We start from the raw sequence: 23798 nt of genomic DNA, 5'->3' as shown, positions 1-23798 counted from the left end.
TGCTCACTCAGCAACAGCTGAAGGAAGTGGCAAGGCATGCAGAGATGACCAAATTTACAGGTGTCTCAACAAACCTTGGTTTCCACCTCTAAAGGGGGAACTCAGGCACTGACTAAACAAGACAGCCCATATTTTCCCAACCAATCTGTTTGGGCTAGAGGTGGGGCAGACCTCTGTGCTAGTCTTCAAGTATTAAGGAGGTGTCTCTTCCTGTTTGTCCAGCAAAGGCTTTCACCTCCTTCTGCCTAGCAATTAGCCTTATTTGAATAGAATTTGACAAGAGTGGAAGCCAAGGCATTTCTGCCTTTGTTGAAGTGAGTTGGAAAAGGAAGTCAAGGCCCTTCTACCCTCATGTAATTCCCCTCATGTCATTTGAACTGGAGCATGGCAGGGCTTACAAAATCAAGTTACAGTCCTTCCCAAGGTTCTTCAGCAAATCTATAACAATTGACACGTGTCAATACAGACCGGTATCCCCATACCTATGTGAGCCTGTGGCCAGTATTATACTATTAATATATATAAGGACTTGTCACTGATGAAAGAATCTCACTGAAAACGGATATTACCTGGATTCCGTTTTTACAGAAGTCCTACAGAATAAAGAAACAAGGAAAACTACAAAAATAGGACACTTTTCTTTCTTTTATGAATACATTTATTATATTGCCAGTGGATAGGTCTGTTTCTCTCTGTTTGGTTTAATGATTAGACCGTCCTTCTTATACTCTTGTATGGCAGTCACTTTAAAATAAATCCCAAACTGAGGGCAAAAATAAGTCTTGTGAAGGAATGGCAACTGGGAACCAGGCAGTCCTTGAACTGATGCCCTTGACCAGTCAGCAACAGACTGCTTTGCTATGTTAGCATTGAAGACACGGGGCAGGAAGTTAATTGGCAAAAATCAGGACATCTACACTTGAAATACTGGGGCTCTCAGAGCAGTTTCCACAAATGTAGCAAGTTATATCCACTCCTGGATATCACAGGGGAAATGTAGTGTCACCACAGATCAATTACAGAAGTTGCAGAGGGAAAATTTAAAGTGCTAAATATCGGAATGGAAATTAAATAATTTGTAGATGATTCTTTAATTCAGGGTCACTGGGGATAAAAAGCAGATTCAAACCAAGTGTTCACAGCCCTAGGAGTTCTTGTGGCCCATGCCCCTGCCATAAAACTAATTCTTTTTTCTTTTACCCTTTCCACAGGCTTCAAACAGAACAGCAGTGGGCAGCTTACATCAAAACCATGAGGCAGATGCAATAACAAATGGACAAATGGTCGGTGACACTTGCATAGAAGGGGTGGGACTGGGCCCATTTCTTTACAATGGTGTTTAGTGTCCTGTATGTTTCCTGAAGTTGCCCCAGAAGCACTAAGAGATTGCCTGAACCTTGACCGGGAGGCAATGCCATTTGTTGTTTGCTGTCTTGACCTCCTGGTTATTACCATGGTATTATGTGAATAGTCTTATTGATTATTCAGTACCACTATTTCATTGCTGAGGGCACCCTACCTACCTCCCCAATGAGAACCCAAAACAGGTCATACTTTTCTCCTCCATTTTAACCTCACAACAGCCCTATCAGGTAGGTTAGGCTGAGTTTGTATAACTGGGCCAAGGTCACCCACCAAGCATAACAACAGAGTAGAGATTCAAATTTGGATCTCCAAGATCCTAGTCCAAGATCGTAATCATAGTACCATTTCATCATATTGTATCTGAAGAAGTGTGCATGCACACAAAAGCTCATGCCTTGAATTAAAATTTGTTGGTCTTAAAGGTGCCACTGGACTCTAAATTTGTTCCGCTGCTTCAGACCAACATGGCTACCCACTTGAAAGTGTAAATAAGTTAGGTTAATAGAACAGAGGAAGGAACACCCAGTGTATGAATAAAACAACCCAAAAATACTGTGTGGCAATTAATGCTAGTAATAATAACCATCAAACGATTAAATGAACCTGTCTCAGTTTCTCCACTGAAAGTGTTTAATTGATAGCAGAATGTGCTTGAAGAAAAGAACTGAAAATGTTTCAGTTTACAACTTCATCAGTTCAGTATCAATATAAATCTATTAACAATTCCAAAAATTAGCCACTGGTACAAAATAGGGGAAATATTGCATAAATTTTTAATGATGAGCAAAATAACCTCAGCTTGAGTGCAATCAGTTATGAAGATATAGTTGAAAACATCTACTATATTAATCCTGTAACATAAAAATAGTTATATGATAATCAAACTTAAAATACATACAGAAACCTTCAACAGAACAAAGACCCACCAAAAACAAAACAAAAACTCACCAAGAACAGTTGCACGATACATTACAATCAAACATAACAATGGTGGTTAACAAAGAAACTACAGTGGGTTTCTTTTTTTATTCTTTTTTATTTTTTAAATTAAATTACACACAATCAACAGACAATCCCCAACAAAAACAAAACAAAACCCCAACCCAACTCTGAAGCTTCATCAATCTTTTGATTCCTGTAAACCATGTCCATTTCATATATTACAATTCATCTGTTAATCACAATTCAAATCTCAAGATACAATATTAGTTCACATAACTTACAGTCTGAAAATTTCCTTAGGTAATTTGTCAAATCGCTCCAAATTATATTGAAATCTTCATTCTTTTTCTCCCCTTGAATTACTTTAATGTTGTTTGTTCATTTTCCCAAAATCATAAACTGCCTCATTTTCTTTCGTCAATTATCTAATGAAATATTGTCTGCATTTTTCCAGTTAGTGGCAATTATCATTCTGGCTGCTACAATCAAAAAGTTCACCAATGTTTTCTGCTTACACTGAGCATTTTCATTCAGAAATAAATTGAGGAGAACCAATTGGACTGAAGGTTCTAACTTCACTTTTATAATTCTACTAATTTCCACAAAGACCCTCTTGTGGCGCAGAGTGGTAAGGCAGCAGACATGCTTTCTGAAGCTCTGCCCATGAGGCTGGGAGTTCAATCCTAGCAGTCGGCTCAAGGTTGACTCAGCCTTCCATCCTTCCGAGGTCGGTAAAATGAGTACCCAGCTTGCTGGGGGGTAAACGGTAATGACTGGGGAAGGCACTGGCAAACCACCCCGTGGTTTGAGTCTGCCATGAAAACGCTAGAGGGTGTCACCCCAAGGGTCAGACATGACTCGGGGATACCCTTTACCTTTAATTTCCATAAAAATTTTCTCCCAGAATTTCATAACTGTCGCACAATCCCACCACATATGAATTAAAGTTCCCTCCTTTCCACAGCCTCTCCAACAATTTTTATCCCCAGATTTCTTCATCCGATATACCCTAATTGGGGTATAATACCATTTTTGTATTACCTTTATAGCATGTTCTTGGACTTTCCTTGATATTGACTTAAATGGAACTTGTCTAAATATCTTATTCCACTCCATCTCGTTAATATTTAAATCTACACATTTTTGATTGTTTGTGACACTGATTGTTCCTGATCTAATAATATCTTATATAATTTTGATATTAGTTTCCATTCTATTTTATCTACGTTATCAATTAGCTTTTTGAAGTCCATTAGAGGCCTATTCAATTGGTCTTGGATTTCTTTCTTTTGCAGAAATGAGGAGATTTGAAGTTTCAACATCCAGTTACATCCCTCTGGAAAATGTCTTTCATGCCTTAATATCTCACTAACCTCTGATAATTGTGTACATATATTTTAAAGAAAAAGGTAGTTACCATGGTCTCCTATAATGTCTAATTCATAATTTTTAAATGCTAAAAACTTTGGCTGGCAAAAGATAGGTGTTAATGAGGAGACTACAGGATATAATTACTTTTTCCATTTTCCAGTAAGCTGCCCATGTGTCCCAATCCTCGCGGGACATACACACTTTGGGGGGGAAGTCCCTCATCCCACTGCAGGTCTTTAAAAGTCCCACTAGGTCCTTCCTCCTTGTTGGGCGACAAGAGGGCTCCAACGCCTTCCTTTTGACTCGCCGGCGGCCCTCATCTGCGCAAATGCCCAAAGTTCCATGAGCGTGCATCTCACACGCGTTCCCCTGCATGTGCAGCCCCTCCTTTTCTCCCTGCCAGTCCAGGAGGAAGGCAGAGCTGGCAAAGAAACTGCCACTGAGCAGGCCAAAGGAGAAAGCTGGGTCGTGACAGGAGAAGGCTAGTCGGGGTCCCCGCTTTTGACACCTCCCGCTGCCAGCTTCCCCGCTGGGGATATTCAGTCAGCGGCAGCACCCAGTGAAGAAACGGGACAGGGGGCAGAGCCTCTTGGAGGGTGGAGGAGGATGGATGAGGGGCCAGCCACTGGCAGAGCGCCACACACCAGCCGCGTTCTCTTGTCCCCTTCCCTTACCTGTGATTGGCCAGGCGATGCGTGGGGCTGAGCCACACGTTGTCCTTCTTGGAGTCTGGCAGTGGCAGCTCCTTTCAGACCAGGACTGAACTAAATCTTGTAGCTCAATCCTCAATAAAAATGTTGACCCAGGGTACAGCAGAGCTCTTTAAGGATGACAGCCAGAGGCAAGAGCCAACAGAGGAACATGCAGGGGGTTGAGCAGGGAAGTGGGAGAGGGATAAAACAAGGAGTGGAATGGCACATTGGGGAGGGAAAGATGGCTTGTGCAGTCACAATGTAGTGCCTTACTTGGATCAGGAGAGACGGCTTGTTGCTAGCTGAGCTATCTGAGGCATTTTGGGACATTCCACTGGAAACAGGGAAGACAGCAGAAAGTGGCATTGACTGAGATGAGGGAGGAAGAACCTGAGTGATGAAGACAAGGAGAGATGCACTTTGTGCACTTCAATACTTTTGGCAATCTGGCTCTAGGACTCTTTATTGCATCATAGTGTACTTCATTTCAAGGCTGTACTTGTCTGTCAGAGAAATCAGGCAAGATGGTGGAATGTGGTGTCATGTTACCAGAAATGAAAAAAGTAAGATATTACTCACATGCACATGAATTAATAGCTATGAGTGGTGATTCCAGAACTCCAGGCCTTATCTGGTGGTTGGCAACCCCCTGGTCAATGGTGTCCCTCTTTACCAATCTTAAAATCTGGTCACCTTACTATAAAGAGTAGACAATGAGTTTATATTTAAATATTTACCCATGATCTTGCCAATAAGACTTGGAGACCTCCTATTTTCTCCAAACTTTCTCCAATATAACTACAGTGGGTTTCTGAAGACAAATTGAAAAATAGCCATTAAGGTCTATCTAGAAAGTCTATCAAGAATACATAAGGTGTTCATCATCAAAATTAATAATAAAAAATATTTTTCTTAACTGATTGTAATTAAGATGAATGGTGAGTTTCTTGCTCATCCTTTTAAATTTATGTAAAATTTCCCTTTTTGAATTGTTTGTTAATAGATTTATACCAATACTGAATAGATGAAGGTATAAGCCAAAAGATTTGCCATTGTTTTCTTCAAGCACATTTGCAATCAATTAAATACTTTCAGCAAAGAAACTGAGACAAATTTATGAATCATTTGATGCTTATTGTTACTAGCAATAATTGCCAGGAAGTGAGGTTATGCATGGATCTCATAGTAATTTTACCAACATTTCAAGCAGAAGCTCTGATTAACAAGATGCCCCTGAAAATGAACATGTTATTTTTAAATACTTCCTTGCACACATACCATCAGCCACACAGTGAAGATTTGTGTGCTGTTGTGGCAGTTGCTGCCAAAGCATTTCTTTAAAATCTGTGCTGCCAATCCTACTGGGTAACCCCCCCCCAGCCTACCCACTTCCTGATAATCCTCATTGGAGACCCCTTATATAGATTTAAACAGGTATAATGCTTATTGTCTTAAAGAACCCTGGGAACTATAGTTCTGTGAGGGTTATGAAGTACAGAACTGTTACCATATCAGGCTATAGCTGCCTGGATTTGTTAGACCAAACTGACAGTTACAGCAGTACAAAGCTCATTTATTTTTTGCTGTAGTCTTGGGGCCATTTCGCACGGCTTCAAAATAGCACAATGGTTGCTAATTGAAAACGCTACTAATTTGGAATAACCCACGACGTCGTAGACAATCTGCAACACTCCTGAAACCGACCCGCAAAAAGCGCTTCGTTGTAGCGCTTTCAGGGGAATCCCAAAAAGTGGATTCACCCTCCGGAAAGCAATACACTCCTGCAACCAATCTGCAACAATAGCGATAAAGACCTGTGCGTTAACATTGTTGCGGTTTCTTCAAAGTCCCTCCTCCTGAGCCTGTCCTCCAAACTTCCGGCGAAGCGATCGCCATTTTTTTTCCCCCGAGCGAGTGGAGATCAACGCACCGGCGAGCCTCCGTTTAGCCAGTGAGGCTTCCCAGGCTGCAGTCCCTCCTCAGAGCTGTTTACAGTCACTAAGCACAAGAAGCCCGCAGAAGCCCGTTTGCTGATGTATTTTCCCTTTATTTTTCACACTGTTTCGGCTGAAAATCGCGCCCGTGAGGGGGGGGGAGGGGGGGATTTTTTTTTTCCCACTCGGAGGCAGCGTGGCCACGATCAAATGACAGCTCAAACAGAGGCTTCCCGGCTTCAGTCCCTCCCCTTCAGTCACTAAGCACACACATTTCACACATTCCATTCAGCCGAAAATCGGGCCCGTGAGGGGGGGGGGGATTTTTTTTTTTCACTCTGAGGCAGCGTGTTAACGATCAAACGATCAAACGACAGCTCAAACACCCCAGGCAGCTGGATGGGTCTCTCCGTTGCAACGAATCTACCCAGATTCGTTACAATGGGTCTGTTTTTTTTTTTAAAAAAAACCTTCCTTAAAGGGAAAGGGGCTGTTTGGGAGCATGCTAACGGCTGCCCATTGGCTGCTTGACGGCCAGGGGCGGGACGAGCTTGGCAATAGCGCTTCCTTTCTAGCGATTTCTGCCGAGACCGGAAGCCTGTGGGAAACGCTAAAAAACGCAATTGATTCTACTACAAAGGCAGGTATGCATAACGACGAATTCCACTATTTTAAATGGCGATTTTTCATTCAGTGACCAATTTGCAACAAAGATCCCCATGCAAAAAGGCCCTTGGTTTTTAATTACCACAGTGAAGAGAGATTCAGGTGGGTCTGAAGCAGCAGGACAAAGAGTCCTGAGGTACATTTAAGACCACATTTAATAAAGCTATGTTGGTCTTAAAGATGCCGCTGGACTCAAACTTTGTTCACAATGAAGAGTTTCGATTTCAGAGGCAGGAGGTGAGCAGCAGAATTAGTCTTGCAGTACTAGAACACTGGAGAAGCAGTTTTGGACTGAGTTCTAGCCACCGTGATTTATGGGAGAAGTGCATAGGTCTTTTTCTCTGCACTTTCTCAAACTACCTCTGATCTGATTTGGGAAAGCAGGCTGAAATGTCAAGGAAGCCATGGAAAGACAAGTGGGAAATGAGGACATGGGGAAGCATAGAGTAAAACACCGTTTAGTGCCCAAATAACAGCAAAGCCTGTGTCAAAAGACCTGTGTCAAAAGACGTATGTGGTGATGGTTCCTATTCTGCCTGCTTCAAATGAATGCAAAATTATTTTCCCACTCTGTAGCGTAAAAAGCATCTTCCTGTCAAGCAAGTGATCAGGGTTATTTCTTCCCGCTTCCCCCCTCCGCTTTTGTTCAGAACACCCAGTCCTGAACAAGCTAAGCAGACAATTTTAAAAAAAAACGCTGCCTCTTTTACTTTGTCTACCAGCCTCTTCATAATGCAGAAGGGAAGGAGAATTATCCAGCAGAGCTTCATGGGGTAGCCTCAGGAATGCGAGGACCCCCCAAAGTACCTAAGAAGACAGACAAAGTTTTGCAGATGAGCAAAGCTCTGAATCCTGATGGCCTTGCTCCAGGTACCAAGCCAGAATAGTTATTCATTTATGTTTTAGCTTTCTGAACCTATTAACATAAGGGTAGGTACATAAGAACACAAGAAGAGCACTGCTGGATCAGACCTGTCTCATGCAGCAGCCAACCAGTTTCTCTGGGCAGCCAAGTATAGGACATAGACGTTAAGGCCTTCCCTTGATGTTGTCAGCTGGCCCTGGGATTTAGATTAGTACTCTGAATGCGGAGGGTTCCCCTCAGTCACCATGGCTAGGAGCCATTGACATCCCCTATGACTCTATCTAATCCCCCTTTAAAGCTGTTTATTCCTGTAGCCATCTCTATGTCCTCTGGCAGCAAATTCCACATTTTAATCACTCTCTGTGTAAAGTAGTATTTCCTATTGTCTGTCTTGAACCTATTTCCCATGAGATATTCCAAGCAAAAATGGGCAATTCAGGTTCATAATGGTTGGTATAATGGTGAGTTATTACAGCTGGGGTAATACTAAGGAAGGCCTCAGGGCCACTCCAGCACCATTTTTTATTGTGCCTATTGCTACCAACAGCTAATTTACAAGGCTATATCCTGAAGTGCAGTGAGGATTGACAGGTCCATTGAACCAGCCAGCAGGGGATGAGAGGTAACTTACCTGGTGCTTGGAAGGAAGCAGCCAGAAGCAAATACAATGTTTCTACGTTACCAGGAACTGATGTAGACATGTTGATGTTGAGGATGACACTCTGTTTTATGGGGGCAAAACTCTATGGTAGAATTAGCTTCTTACCATAGAGTTTTACCATCCATAGAGTTGCTCACTGATGTGCCTCCATCACTTCTGGGTGATGTAGTAATATTATATTTTATTCCAGCTTCTTACCTGTTTTTGTTTTTTTGGGGGGTGGGCAGTAAATTTCCTCCAGTTTCTGAGAGCACTGAAATGGAGGGAAAGCCTCCAAACTAGGGGACCTCTGCCCCCAACTTGTGCCATTCATTCCAGGCTGTGGGGAAATAAATTCCTTATTAAACATGAAGTAAACATTCCTGTAGAGTTCACTGAGATGGCTAGTCAGATATCTTTTTTTCAGAAATTGCCCATCCCTATTGGGATAGCTAATGATTGCATCAGAGGCAAGGTGTTCTTCCTTTGAAACAGGTGAACAGGTTGGATAGGAGATACAGCCTCTCTCTCTCCACTCCTCCTGCACTGTCAGTTTTTGAGTAATGGTATCTGACTTTAGGATAAAGCTGACACAGTCTATCGATAGGGAAAGAGCCTGTGATGCTGTTTGCGTGGTTAAATTGTAATTGTACAAAGAATGGGACAAAAACTGGCCTGAACAAGGAGTAAAACCTTTTCCCTCTTTTGTCCAGTAAAAACTGAGCTACTGAACAAAAACCTCTATTTTTGTTTGGCCTGTCCCAAAACATGTCCATGTCCAGATTTCTTTCTGTGAAGATTAATATCTCTTCAGTGAAGTGCTAACCTTCCTGTGATTTCCCCCATGCTGTCTGGACACCCAATGTGAAAAGTCCTTCCTGATCATAGTCCCACCCTCTTTCATCTTTGTAGAAGCTTTACTTCTCATGTTTAAGCATTGATTTCCACATCACATTAGGGCCTAGGACAAAACAGAGACAGGGGTGTGACTATCTCATCTTTTCCAAACCCAGATGGAAGTAAAGCAATAGTAGTGGCTCACACCTGGATTCCACTGCAAATTCTTCCCAGCTCTAGACATCCCCAGGTGTTCCAAAGATGTTTATTTAAAGGAAAATGGGTATGCCACAGGAAGCACAACCTGTACTCTGAACAAGAGACCGCTGTATTGAGAAACAGTAATTTCTACTTGGCAAAGGTGTCAGACAAGGATGCATTTTATTACCCCATCTCTTCAAGTTGTATGCAGAAAATACCATAAGGAAAACATTTAGATGAAGCTGGAATGAAAATTAGTGGATCATTAATAGTTTGAGATATGCAGATGACATCACATTATGTCAGAAAACTGTGAAGATTCAAAATGACTACTGATGATTAAAACAGAAAGTGCAAAACCAGGATTACAGCTGAACATCAAGCCGACAAAGTAATGTCTACTGGAAATAACACAATTTTAAGAGTGACAACGAAGAATCTGAAATTGTTCAAGAATTTCTATTCCTTGGCTCCATCATTAAACAAAAGGAAGACTGTATCCAAGAAATCAGAAGGAGATTGAAACTGAGAAGGGCAGCCATGAAGGAACTAGGAAAGATCCTTAAGAGTAAGGATGTGTCACTAGCAATCAAGATCAAGTTAATTCAGGCGATAGTATTCCCCTTTAACTATATATATGTGTGAAAGTTGGACAACGGAGAAAGTCTTCCCCAAATTAAATATTAGAATGGGGAATTTAGCTAGCATGAAGAGTACCAATGGAAACTCCACCAGTGTATACCAAAAATTATCCCCTTAGAAACTCATAAAGAAACCAGTCCAAAGTACTGGAAAGTTGCTTCCTTGAGGATAATTTTAACAGGGGTAGAAAGCAAGCACACAATAAGCAATTGAAACACATGCACACAAATTTAAACTCAGGAAAGCGGAGTTGAATGGAATAAAGCAATGGAATTATAGCAAGAAGTGACTTTGAAAAGGAAAGTAGTCTATACCCAAGCAGGCAGTGTATGTGGGGTGCCTATACACACAAAGATGGGTACTGAGTGTTCTGCTTAAATTAGAAAATTGTAACTTTGGGCTAAGGTTTGACACACTAGCCTCTAAAACAATAGGCTTGATGATTCCTGTGCTTGACAACAAAACTGGAAGACAGGTGATAAGTGTGCCCAGAATAAGGACAAAGCCCAAGGTAGAATCTCGGAGGTTTCCCAATAATCGAAAACAATAACCATGATTGTTCTAACAGGGTAGAACCTGAGAAGCAAATGTGTCTTAAAGCCCCCTAGATTACAGGACGGATGGGAAATAGCTTGGGGACAGCATGCTTCCAGTGATCACTGAATTTCATGAGAATAACAGGGAAGGAGAGATTGGGAGTTGATGAAATTAGTAACATCTTACCGGAGGCTCTATTGTCCCAGGACATGCACCCCAGTTTTGAGTGGAGAGAGCAAGCAGTTAATCAGCCCCTAAGAGCCTCTTGTGGCGCAGAGTGGTAAGGCAGCGACATAATGTCGGAAGCTGTCTGCCCATGAGGTTGGGAGTTCGATCCCAGCAGCCGGTTCAAGGTTGACTCAGCCTTCCATCCTTCCGAGGTCGGTAAAATGAGTACCCAGCTTGCTGCTGAGGGGTAAACGGTAATGACTGGGGAAGGCACTGGCAAACCACCCCGTATTGCATCTGCCATGAAAACGCTAGAGGGCGTCACCCCAAGGGTCAGACATGACCCGGTGCTTACACAGGGGATACCTTTACCTTTACTTTAACCATCTATCTGATCTAAAGAGCCCAGGGAAGGCTATGAAACTTGTTATCTGGCTGGCGTCCATTATGTCTGCTTGGGAGCAGACCATGGACCTTTTGGGTATAGATGCAGTGGCCATCTATTCTATAGTCCATTTCTGCCAGACAGCACATTGCAAATTGATATTGGTAGATATAGCAGAAGGGCATTTGCATTTTAGATGACTATAAACTGCCCCTCAAAAGTGAAGAGGGGTCCAGCTTCTAACAAAAGCTGACAGAAAGTAGATTCCTGTGAAATGTGGTGTTGGAGGACAGTTTTACAGATACCATGGACTGCCAAAAACATAAATCAGTGGATTATATACCAAATCAAGCCTGAACTCTCCCTAGAAGCTAAAATCACTAAACTGAGAAATGGTAGTTTGGTCACATCATGAATATATGAGAGTAATTTAGGGCCAACCAACATATAAGGAAGCTCCTTGCAGCAAATAGCAGCTTTTGAGGGGAATTTGCATCAGGGAGAGCTAAGCCCTTCCCTCATCTGATCTTCCCAGCAGCTGCTTGTGTCTCCCTCCCCCTCTCCACATCTTGTGCAAATTTTCCTAACACAATTTGGAATGGGACCATTGTGTTTTCTCTGGTAATTTAATGGCATGAAAACCCATTCCTTTTCTGTTTTTAGATTTCAGAAAAGCAGAAATGTTCCACAAGTTGAGCACACAGAGATTAAGTGCAGCAAACTGAGTTGCTATTAAGATGTTTAATTTGGCATTCTCAACTGCAGGATATTCTGGACCTCTAAAAGGAGTGGCTTATGAGAAGTTCAACTGCACAGCCATCCCTAAAGCCTACCAATGTCCTTGGCGGGAATTCCTGAGCAGTGAGGATTATCAGTTTGACAGCGAGAGCCATTTGCCTGAGCCTCCCAGAAAAGTGAACATTGTTGACCGGAGCTTCAACAGGTAGTGGCTGCAAACCTTCTCTGTATTTTATTTGTATTTTTATATAGCATGCTCAGAACGTATTCTGGAATGTGCATCTTGTGGATGTTGCTAATACAGAAAATTCTAGCAATTTCTAGCCAGAAATATATTGAATTTCAAGATGCTGGCTTTGATCTTGAATGCCTATTCTTTGTCCTGGATTTCTTGGAGAGTTTCTCCTCCTTCCTAAACTTTTAACATTTTAGAAGACTCAGAATCAGAATACACATTATACACCATTAGCCAGTTTGATGTGGTGGTTAGGAATGCGTGCTTCTGATTTAGCAAGCTGGGTTTGATTCTGCATTCCCTCACATGCAGCCAGCTGGGTGACCTTGGGCTTGCCACGACACTGATAAAACTGTTCTGACCAAGCAGTGATATCAGGGCTCTCTCAGCCTCACCCACCCCACAGGGTGTCTGTTGTGGGGACAGGAAAGGGAAGGCGACTGTAAGCCGCTTTGAGCCTCCTTCGAGTAGAGAAAAGAAGCACATAAGAACCAACTCTTCTTCTTCTAAAAATTGCTTCAGGAATGCACGGTTGATAATCCTAGAGATATGAGTTGCCAACCTTCAGGTAGTGGTTGGAGATCTCCAATAACTCCAATTTGTATCTAGATGACTTGTAATGTATGTCTGCGACAGTTGGACCATAAGGAAGGCCGAGCGTCAAAGAATTGAGGCTTTTGAACTCTGGTGCTGGAGAAGACTCTTGCGAGTCCCTTGGACTGCAAGGCAAACAAACCGGTCAGTCCTAGAGGAGATCCACCCTGACTGCTCCTTAGAAGGTCAGATCCTGAAGATGAAACTCAAATACTTTGGCTACCTCATGAGAAGGAAGGACACCCTGGAGAAGAGCCTAATGCTGGGAGCGGTCGAGGGCAAAAGAAGAAGGGGACGACAGAGAATGAGGTGGCTGGATGGAGTCACTGAAGCAGTCGGTGCAAGCTTAAATGGACACCGGGGAATGGTCGAGGGCAGGAAGGCCTGGAGGATCATTGTCCGTGGGGTCGCGATGGGTCGGACACGACTTCGCACCTAACAAAAATCTAGATGACACAGATTAGATCCTCTGGAGACTGTAACTCTGCTTTGGAGAGTGGACTCTATACCCCCCCAAATCTCCAGTTATTTCCCAGTCCAGACTGTCAAATGATAGTTATGGTGTGGGTAATTAATCCTTTCCCACTTACCATTTCCCCATGGAAAACTGTATTCCGAGTTGCTGCTTTTTCTTCCCCAGGTTGAAAAAGCTTGTTTAAAAGGGCTAACTGCTTTAAGTGGCGTTGATAGTGTGCACTGAAACAGTTTTATTACCATTTCTGCAAGTCATTCTTACAGTCATACCTGTGGAACCAGATGCAAGTTGATCTTCAGCATGAAGATTAAAAAAGGATCAGCCCATCATATGCCTTGCTAGTGCAGTCGCATTTTTACCTAGCCTATGGCAAATGCTTGCTCCCCATAGGAGTCTCAACTGACTCAGAAGCCATGACCCAATACTGCACTTTTGTGTACCATCACACCAATCAGTTCCTATTGACATGATTCGAGAAAGCACTTTTTGTGTGCGGAAACCCAGATTGCCCTTCATAACAAGTGTGCATTTGTTTTTTAAGGTAAGGCTGCTCCCATCACTCATAGCAGTTCAGGATTTAGTCAAAGGTAAACCCTTCTTGAATCCTCCCAAAAACTGAGGAACTGCCAGCACACCTGCTCATGCCAATGCTTGTGTGCTCATAATAAATCTCCTTCTTGTCCTACATTATTTACCAAATGAGTGTTCAAGAACCATTGATGGATTGGAGACGAAGGGTTCAAGACTCTATCCCAAGGCTAACTGTAAGAATAGAAGTTTTTTCACTGCCTTGGTTCAGCCTCTTGCTGGATTCCGAATCACAGGCCTGTGAATAGCCCACCCACTGTTTTGAAGAGATATGAAATAACTGTGGAAAGTATCAAGGATACCAGGTTATCCTTCTATATTAAAAGCTCACAATTCTCTGAACAGTTGACATTTCAAGCAACTCTTGTTGGATCCAGCAAGGAAACACTTCAGACTCCGTCACAGTAGCATATATTAACACATAGGAAAAGTCATGAGCATTTATACCTGTCATGGCATAGCAGCTGCTTTCCCATTGTTTTGTAAAATGCCATTACAAAAGTACAGTTATGCTTTTCAAATCGGGTCATAATTTAACCACTAATGCATTTGTTAAAACAGGGTCGTTTCAGAACTTGAAGGGAAGAAAAAACAACACCCAAGTGTTTTGTGAAGGGCACAAAACATGTGCTGGAATGTGAGGGCACAGATGGCCAAACATGTGGCTTGTGGGGAGAGCTAGCTTTCAGGGAGTTTTTTTTTTTTTAGATATATCCAGGGCTTATCCCATGCTTCCATTTGCAAATTTCTAAAATATCTTTATATTTTTCCCATAAGAACAAAACCAGCCTTAAAAGATGCTCTTTGTCCAACTGACATGCAACCCCAAGTCTTTAGCTCTGGAGAGCTTGATGATGATGATGCTATCCGTTCAGTTGTGTCTGACACTCAGTGATTCTATAGGAAAGTCTTCGCCATGTGCCCCTCTGACTGCTTCTTTTAGTTGGTACATGGTCATTCCTGCGTCGGCTTTGATCAGGTCGAGCCAGCGGATCCTTTGGCGATCACGTTTCCTTTTGCTGCTGACCGTGACGACCATTAATTATTTTTCTAGCGAGTTTGATCGCATGATGTGTCCAAAGTAAGTGAGCTTTAGCCGTAATATCTTGCCTTCTAATGACATAGTTGGCGTGCTCCTCTCTAAAACTATCTTGTTGGTAACTTTAGCTGTCCATGGAATTCGCAGCATTTGTTTCCAACACCATAATTCGAAAGCATCTATTTTCCTTCTATTTTTCTTCCTTCTTCAGAGTCCAGCTTTCGCATTCATAGCTTGTTATGGGGAATACAACAGCGTTGACTAGCCAGCATTTTGTATTAAGACTGATATCTTCCATATTTGGTTCATGCCTAACATTGCGTTCCGGCCCAGTGTTAAATTTCGCGGTTTGATTTCACGGCTGCATCCACCACTTTGATTGATCATAGAGCCAAGAAAGATGAAATCAATACATTCAATGTACTTGTTGTCAATCGTGACTTTGGTGCTACTGCTAGTAGATGTCATGATCTTGGTCTTTTTTATATTTAGGTATAGTCCCATCTTTTCACCTTCTTCTTTTAGTCTCTATCAGGGTCTTCAGATCACACTCCGATTCAGCAAGGAGTGTTGTATCATCTGTATAGTGGAGATTATTGAAGTTACGACCTCCAATTTTGACTCCGATTGTAGATTCTTCCAGATGAAGCTTCCGCATAATTACCTCTGCATAAAGGTTAAAAAGAAAGGGTGATAAGATACACCCTTGTCTCACTCCTTGGCTGACCTTGAACTAATCAGTGTCTCCATATATTGTTCATACTGTGGCCTCCTGGTTGGTATACAATGAACTCATGAGGTGGGTTAAGTGGGACGACACTCCCAATTCACGTAAGGTAGCGATCCCCAGCCTGTGGGCTGCGGACCACATGTGCTCCTTCGACTACTTGGAGGTGGGCCCCGAAGGACGCCTTCTCCCCGCCCCCCCAGCCCTTTACAACACACTTCATTGTTGTGGCGTGTCTGTATCTTATTTTGAAGGGATATTTAAACATTACCATAGCGATCAGAGAACATTAGGGCAGTGGTTGAGAGTAGAGGAGTAAACTACCCCCCCCCCCACCGGGCCTCAGTAAAAGGCGTTGAGTGGTCCCCGGTGATAAAAAGGTTGGGGACCACTGACGTAAGGCATCCAATAGCTTCTTGTGATCAACACAGTCAAACGCTTTAGAATAATCAATAAATGGCCTTTTGATATTCATGTTTTTTTTCAAGAATCCAAAGCAAATTTACAATGTGGTCTCGGGTGCTGTGACCATGTTGAAAGCTAGCCTGGACATCTGGTAGCTGAGCATCAATGGTTGATTTGAGACGGTTTGGAATTATCTTCAATAAGATTTTACTTGCGTGGGAGATCGGGGCTATAGTTCGATAGTTTGAGCAGATGCAAGCATCACCTTTCTTTAACAATGGGACTTTTTCTAATCTATTGGCCATGTGCCAGTTTCCCAGACTGTTTCCCATAATGCTGTAATTGCTGCTGGTGAGAGCTTAGACATTGTCAAATTGGTGTGACCAGGACATGAGAGACCCAGTTTAGACTTCCCTCTTCCACCCACGAAAGTCTGCTGGGTAACCTGGGGCTTGCCACACATACTCAGCCTGAAGAAAAGCCTGAAAACCATGGTGATAAAGCATGTTTTGGTGATAATCCCTCATTGTAGCCCTGGATAGAGCGTGATTTAAGCCAGAGACTTTGATTGGAAATCAAGTACAACTCACACATTTGGCTGTCAGTGCATTAGTCCTGGAAACCATCTTTCCTAGATAACCCGACTAAAGATTTACAGCAGCGAAATGGCATCACGCTAAAAAATAACACAACTCCGGCCATTCCTCACCTTCTGGCTGTCTGCCGCCTTCTCCCGCTTCTTAGCACTCCACACGCCTGCTTAAAATGGCGGAAGAGCGCAACATACTTTACGCATGACTCTGCTCCGCCTATCAATTAAGGCAGGCAGCCAATCACCTCTCACCATGTTTTAAAGAGGTCCACGATGCCAGCTAATTTTTTTAAAGTAAAACTTCTCCTTTGAGACGCCTATGCATCTAATCAAATATGCATAGTGTTTTTATTAATGCCACCCCTTTTGGAATCATGAGCCTTGAATATTTTAAAAATTAATCTTGAGACCGATTTTTTTTTGAAGGGGGGGGGATTTAGAGAGGCATACTTCGTGTTTTAACTGGAGGGGCGGGCAGGGGATGCATTATCTGAACGATTTAATTTGTTGCTCCAGGCAGTTTGCTTAAAAAAAAACTCATCCCCAGGAAGAAAGGGAGGCAGGGCAAGCACTGGAGGTGGAGGTAGCGCTTCTTCAGCTACCCACATTACTTTGGCATGTGGCTTGCTGGTTGCTCTCCTCTGGCTAGTGTTACATAGTTTGGGGAATCCACTTTATGTGACTCCCCAGCTAGCGCTTTAAAATGGAGGATGTAGCTACTGGTTTGCTGCTAGGATGCTGGATATTGGCATGCAAAATGTCAAAAATATAGCATCTGCATGAGGTGAGCATTTCACTTTATCGGGTGCAGAACGGCCTTGAAAAATACACTGGGAGAGGGAAAGCCAACTGAAAATTTGCCATGCTCCCTTGTCCCTCCCCATATCCAAACTTTCTATTTGTTTTACTGATTTTATAACAAGACTAAAAAGCCCATTGTGTGACTAAATACAATGGGCGCTAGCACCCAGTCTCCCTCCTGGCAGGCCCATCCCGGCCTGGCACCCCAGGCCCCCTCCTGCCTGAGTCCCTGGGGTCAGCAAGGGGAAAGGAGCATGGTGCTCTGTTCCCCGCAGCAAAGGCTTCTCCCCCTCCCCGTCCCGGGATGAGGGCTCCTTACCGCATGTTTCTTGGTGGGGCAGTGCCGGCGGAATAGGGGCATGGGTCATAGGGCAGGCCGGGGGAATAATGGGCAATGGGCTCCCCCTTGGCAGGGTCCCCTCAGGGCTCAGGCACCGGTAGTCAGCATCATGGTCTCCGCATGTATGCAGGGAGAGCTGCCAGCAGGCCTGTCCCAGGGGTGGACTGCGGCCTTGCGGCATCCTTGGCATCAGTGCACTTTGGGCAGCGGGCCACAGCCGGCAAGGCGGAGGGCAAACACTGGTGGTGAGTGGGGGGGTGCGGGTCAGGAGGGGGTGTGTGGGTGAGGAGCTCCAACTAGGCAAGCAGTGATTGGGGGGGGAGCTCCAGCGAGGCAAGCGGTGACTGGGGGGGGGCTGGTCAGGGGGCGGGAGCTCCAGCGAGGCAAGCGGTAAGTGGGGAGGCTGGTTGGGGGGGTAGGTTAGGAGCTCCAGCAAGGCAAGTGGTAAGTGGGGGGCAGGTCAGGAGGCGCTGTGCGCCTCCCGGAGGGCTGAAGCTCCAAGCAGTCAAGTGAGGGACCAATCGGCACACCTGACGATCGGTCCCTCACTTGACTGGCTGGCTGGCATGGTTTTCAGTCTGGGTGAGGGGCCAATTGCCGTTGGCCCCAATCCCGGGCAGGGACAGCCTCCAGTGGCCTTACTGTTTTATTTAAGAGGAACAGACTAGCAAGAAAGCCCATTGAAACCAGGAATGCAATGGGTGCTAGGACCCAGGGGACACAGGGAGGTGCAGATCTCTTTCTGTGTGTTTCTCTCTCCCACTCTCCCCTTGTGTCTCTCCGTTTGCCTCGCAGGAAGCATAGCAGGTAATCAGGGCTGCTGTGCAGTTTGGGGCAGCTCTGTCTGTCTATCTGTCTCTCCCTTCGTCACAGCAGGGGCGGCTCTCTCTGTGTCAGCAGGAGCCATAGCAGGTAATTAGGGCTCGTTTTTAGGAGGGAAGCAAGGCTGGTCAGCAGCGTGGGGCAGCTCTCTGTCTCTCTGCCTCCCTCGCAGCAGGAGCGATTGGAGGGAATAAGGGCTCGTGTTCGGTCTGGCAGGGCTCTGTGTCTCTCTCTCTGTCATGGCTGAGAAGAATGTGGCTAGTGTCCAGGGAGGGAAGGCAGGAGCTGCAGTGGCAGGGCCAATCAGGGTGCAGCCAGCATTGCTGATTGGCTCAATTCTAACTCGGACAGCCAGAACGTTCCACGCCCCAAGCTGTTTCACAAATATACAGAGGAACCATGGTTAAGGATTAGGAAGCCATCAGCATGCTTGCACTGGGGTGGGTGGAAGGGTGGGATGAAGATGTACAAAAGCAAGAACCAGTGAAGGAGAAAGAAAAGACAACAAGACAATGTTCCCTCTGATTTTCCCCCTTACTGAGCAAAGCAGATCACATCCTATAACTGCTATAATCTTACACTGGGCTATGGCCAGCACAAGACCCTGAGCAGCTCCCAGAGTGCTGCTGAGGGGTCTTCCTGTGTTAATGAGCAGCCACTCCAAGGCACACAGCTTAGAGGGAACACTGGAACAGGGAAGAACAAGGGGAGTTGAAGGGAAAGGCATCTGAGTAAGTCTATTTAAAAGGCGGAGACGAATGGCAGGCACAGCCTTTTCTAGCCTGTTAAGCTATTCTCTACCACATCTGTGCTACAGCAAGCTTTTAAAGAGCTCCACTGCACTTTAATATCTTAACTCTATGCTGAATCAGAGAACTGTTCCAGACACATATTCTTTAGCTTCTCTTGTTTATCCATCCACAGCTTTCAATTTACTTATGGCTTTGAAGCAAAAGCAACATTTACATGAGGAGCAGGGCTACTGTGTTCCCAGTATCCTTTCTGGTGTCTGATACTTAGCCCCAATTAAAGTTTTATTGCTCAGTAGCACTAGATGGCAATGTAATGCTTGCCACTCTTTCACTTTAATGCCTCAGTGGTTCCTATGATGTGCCATAAAAAGTTTCAAGAGCCATAATTGACAAAAACTCATCCCTTGAGGCAATCTTAAATCAGCTCCCAAATCCTTTATAAAACAGGCAAACATTCAAGATCATACTCAGAAATTCCCTCATGGGAGATAAAAGAATACTCTTCTCTTTCAAGCTTGGTCCACATCAGTGGAAAGTTCAACAGTGAGAAAGGAGTCAAGCCGCTTTAGTTTCCTTTTTTTCTTTTCACAGAGAATCTGAGGACAAAGAATGGTCTCCGGAAAGCTTACAACAAAAATTATAAAAATGACACTTGGGAAAACACATACTCTCTCAGCTTCTCCACGTTTTAATTTGCCTTCAATATTATTTACTGCAGTTTTATAATCGTATACATTTCTTTTTCTTATCCCTGAGAGCCTCAGCCTAGGGTCAGGTAGCAAAAGCTGCAGTAGTTACTGAGTCTAGACTATGCTACTCATTTTTACTATAGATTTCAAATACACAATTGATGTATGTCAGATGGAAAACCACGATTATACCATCCAAGTTCCCCAATTAAAAACATTACTGACCAACCTTGGTTTTTTCTTTGCCACTTATTCTTTAATAATTTTCTCAAGGACGAAGAATGACTATTTCATCCAGGAGTTCTTTTGTTTGCTCACATGTGAAGGGAGGTTATGGCGGAGGACAGATTTCACCTGCTCAAGCAGGTGTCCCCAGTCTTTTTCAGCCTGTGGGCAACACTGTGATGCTGACATAGAGTGGTGGGCACAATCACAAAATGGCTGCCATGCAAGTTGAAGCCAGTCACAAATGGCTGCCAAATGAGGCGGCACCAACCACAAAAGATCAGAGAGTTAAGTTATGCATAGATAGTAGCTCTTCAATATTCCAGGTAGATCTGTTTAACATACTGTTTAAAAAAATTTTCTTGCATATGCACATTATACCTATCAAGCTAGGTAAGAAACCCTCCAGAAGTCATAATATCTGTCTTAGTTCTGAATGCATCTAATGCACTTAAGCAGAAAGGTAGGGAATGCTTTACATGATCCTATCTTGGCCATTTTAAGCCTGTACCATGACTTGAAACAACTGGTTATGAAGAGCTACTGAGAGCTCCTTCATACCTCTACAGTAAGAGATTCTGGACAGATTTTGATTGGTACATAAATGATTTTGGAAAACATACAAAATTTGATTTAATTATATCATCACCTTCTACCTGAATTCTAGAAATAAATTAAAACAGGGGAGAGCTGATGATTTAACAGAAATTCCAGTTAGGTGTATTACAAAATTTAACCATACAGCCCAATCATGTTTAGACACCACTCCTCTATTTGCACAAGTAAAGTAGTTTATATGAAGTCATTGTATTATATCACAAATATTAAAAACTCAGAAAGTCCCACCCAATTTCTAAAAAGCACTTGTTGGGAATCAGGAAAAGTGTTGGTAAGCACCACACTGCCCAGGTGCCACATCAGGGATCCCTGTTTTATTCACCTCTGCGTCATAATATTCAGTCATGCTGAACGTGAACACAAGGGTATGGCTCTTGGAAAAATACTACATAATACTGTACTGTTTTTTAAAAAGCAATCACATTTTCACAACAAAGTCTGCAGAACAAATGTAAAGTAACTTATTACCATTCATATTTTGTAGACACTATAGTACATGCTCAGCAGCTGAGCACAGAATTAAAGCTCTCAAGCAGTTTACACACATATACTATACTAGTTTCAAAGCCCCTTTATAAAAAGGGGTTTTGAAAGGGGGGTGGCCTCGTGCGGCGGTCTGACGCTGCGCGAGGCGCTTTGCGCCTCCCGCAGCGTCAGACCGGCAAGGAGGGAATCCCCAGCAGCCGCGCTTCGCGCGACTGCTGGGGGTTGCCTCGTGCGGCGGTCTGACGCCGCGCGAGGCGCTTTGCGCCTCCCGCAGCATCAGACCGGCAAGGAGGGAATCCCCAGCAGCCGCGCTTCGCGCGACTGCTGGTGGTTCCCTCGGGCGGCGGTCTGACGCTTCGCGCCTCCCGCAGCGTCAGACCGGGAGCAACTGCGAGCCGCGCTGCGCGCGGCTCGCAGTTGCTCAGCCTGGGAATCGGAGGGACCAATCGGCAGGCGCTTCGCGCCTGCCGATTGGTCCCTCCGATTGTCTGTCGTGAGGAAGGGTCCAACCCGGACCCTTCCTCATCACGGACAAAGCCCACCTCTAGGGGGCTTAACGAATTATATAGTCCGTGGCGCCCGTGGCGCCATGGGCTGTTTAAAGATATGCACGCATCTTCACATGTTATAGATTATCTGCAAGATGTGAAGCAGTCCAACCACTAGGCTTGTATGAGGAAGGGGTAGGGAGAGAAGGGGAAATGAATCACATCGGTGAAGTCGGTAGATGCAAGTAAGAACTCAATAAGACATCACTTTTGAGTGGCTCAGTCCTCTGAAGCCAAGCCAACACAGAAGATAATGGGAACAGTTTCTCTTTGTGATCTACTTTAACAATGAATCATTGGAGTAGGTAGCCAAGGAACTGTGTCTCTTTTCCCACGTACGCTTGAAATACAATCTTTGTTTGCACACAGGCTATAGCATTCTTTCTTTGTATTTGCAGGACTCCAACCCCATTTGGTGGGCTATTATTGAATGATGTGTACCCAGTACCTGGGTTTGAGATGAATGAAGCTCAGACAGACACCATGAGCAGCTTGGAGCTGATGTTGAATAGACCCAGCTTTAACAGAGCACCACGGGGCTGGATACAGGCCGTGCCAGAATCAGAGGAATTGTAACTGACATGCTACATAATACTGCTGCCAGTCTCTCCATAAGTGTCATTCTATGCTAGTCTTCCAGTTTACTGATACAGAACCCTAAGAAGAATCAATTGAGCACACAGTAGATACCCCATTTGTAGATAGCAGCTTGCCATGATATAAACCCTTAAGCAAGCTCGCATCTAGGGCCTTCTAATGTGGAACTGAAATGTACAAACCACTTAATACAAATACCTTTCCCCCCCTCGTGCTTTTAATGAGAGCTTTAATGAGAATCCTACAAATGAAGCAAGACCAGCTGTCAAGCCTAGAACAGCAAGAAGTCCAACTGACCTATGTCTACAGGTTCTGCAAAGGAATGTAGCAAGCCATGTAAAGGGATCATGACATTGAAGGACTGCTCAAATGCTTACTCCTCTCTGAGGAATAAGAAGCTAAGGCATGTTCCAAGAAATTATGGTTTTGCCTTGTTTACAAAACAATAACAGGTAAAGACTGACACAAGCTAAATTCCCAAATTCGTTTTCTCCCTCTGAAATAAATCAAAGTTACCTGCTGTAAAAGTCACTAGTAGATTTTTTTTCACTGTAACTACAAAGCAAACTCATTTATCCCATGCTGTCACCAGCAGGCTCTGGAAGTTGGATGCAGTTCTCCCCTCCAGATTTTACCTTCACAACTATCCTTAAAGCAGGTTAGGCTGAGAATGAATTACTGGCTCAAATGAACACAGCAAGTTTCATGGATAAGGAGGAACTGCAACTACAGTTTCATTTGTTGGAAAGCTGCTTAATCAAGGTTCCTTTTAGTAGTGAGGGATGAGTAATTTCTTATTCAAGTATTGAGGCCAATTTAAGATGACAGGACGTGGCAACAATTTAAAATAAAGCACAATGCCACCCTGAACCGGGGCAAAACAAACTAACAAAGACTGCTGCTAAGGCCATCTGATATCTGTTTCTGCAGGAAGCACCATACAATGACGTGATTGCCAAAAAATCTGTAAGTGACATCATATGCACAGTTCAGAAAACCCATTTTAATACATTCAATGAATCAGTGTTTTAAAGCAGGAGTAGTCAACCTGTGGACCCCCAGATGTTCATGGGCTACAATTCCCGTGAGCCCCTGCCAGTGTTCGCTGGGAAAGATGGGAATAGTTTCACTGGGAAAAGTGGACCTGTGCAGCAAGTTCCCATCAACAGAACCCACTTCCATGTAAACAGACTTCTAGCATTGCAACAGAAGTTGAAAGGATCATCACTTAATAGTTACAGTACAGTTCTGCAGGTCCAGAAACTGATCAACAAGTGGACCA

General features: G+C 43.9%; 1 protein-coding gene across 1 annotated transcript in view; it reads left to right on the top strand.

Moving 5' to 3' along the window:
• MYOZ3 (myozenin 3) overlaps window positions 1–23043 on the top strand; it is a 34088-nt gene extending 11045 nt beyond the window's left edge. Inside the window, exons 4-7 of the mRNA XM_077326562.1 lie at window positions 1212–1283; window positions 7693–7840; window positions 12011–12188; window positions 22318–23043. Of these exons, the coding sequence (XP_077182677.1) occupies window positions 1212–1283; window positions 7693–7840; window positions 12011–12188; window positions 22318–22495 (576 nt within the window). The 3' untranslated portion in view covers window positions 22496–23043. The remainder of the gene's footprint in view (window positions 1–1211; window positions 1284–7692; window positions 7841–12010; window positions 12189–22317) is intronic.
• Window positions 23044–23798: the final 755 nt, after the last annotated feature.

The sequence above is a fragment of the Paroedura picta genome, chromosome 3 (genome assembly GCF_049243985.1).
Source record: "Paroedura picta isolate Pp20150507F chromosome 3, Ppicta_v3.0, whole genome shotgun sequence".
Classification (NCBI taxonomy): Eukaryota; Metazoa; Chordata; class Lepidosauria; order Squamata; family Gekkonidae; genus Paroedura; species Paroedura picta.
The sequence above is the reverse complement of the archived record's forward strand: the minus strand, read 5'-3'. Positions and strand labels throughout refer to the sequence as shown.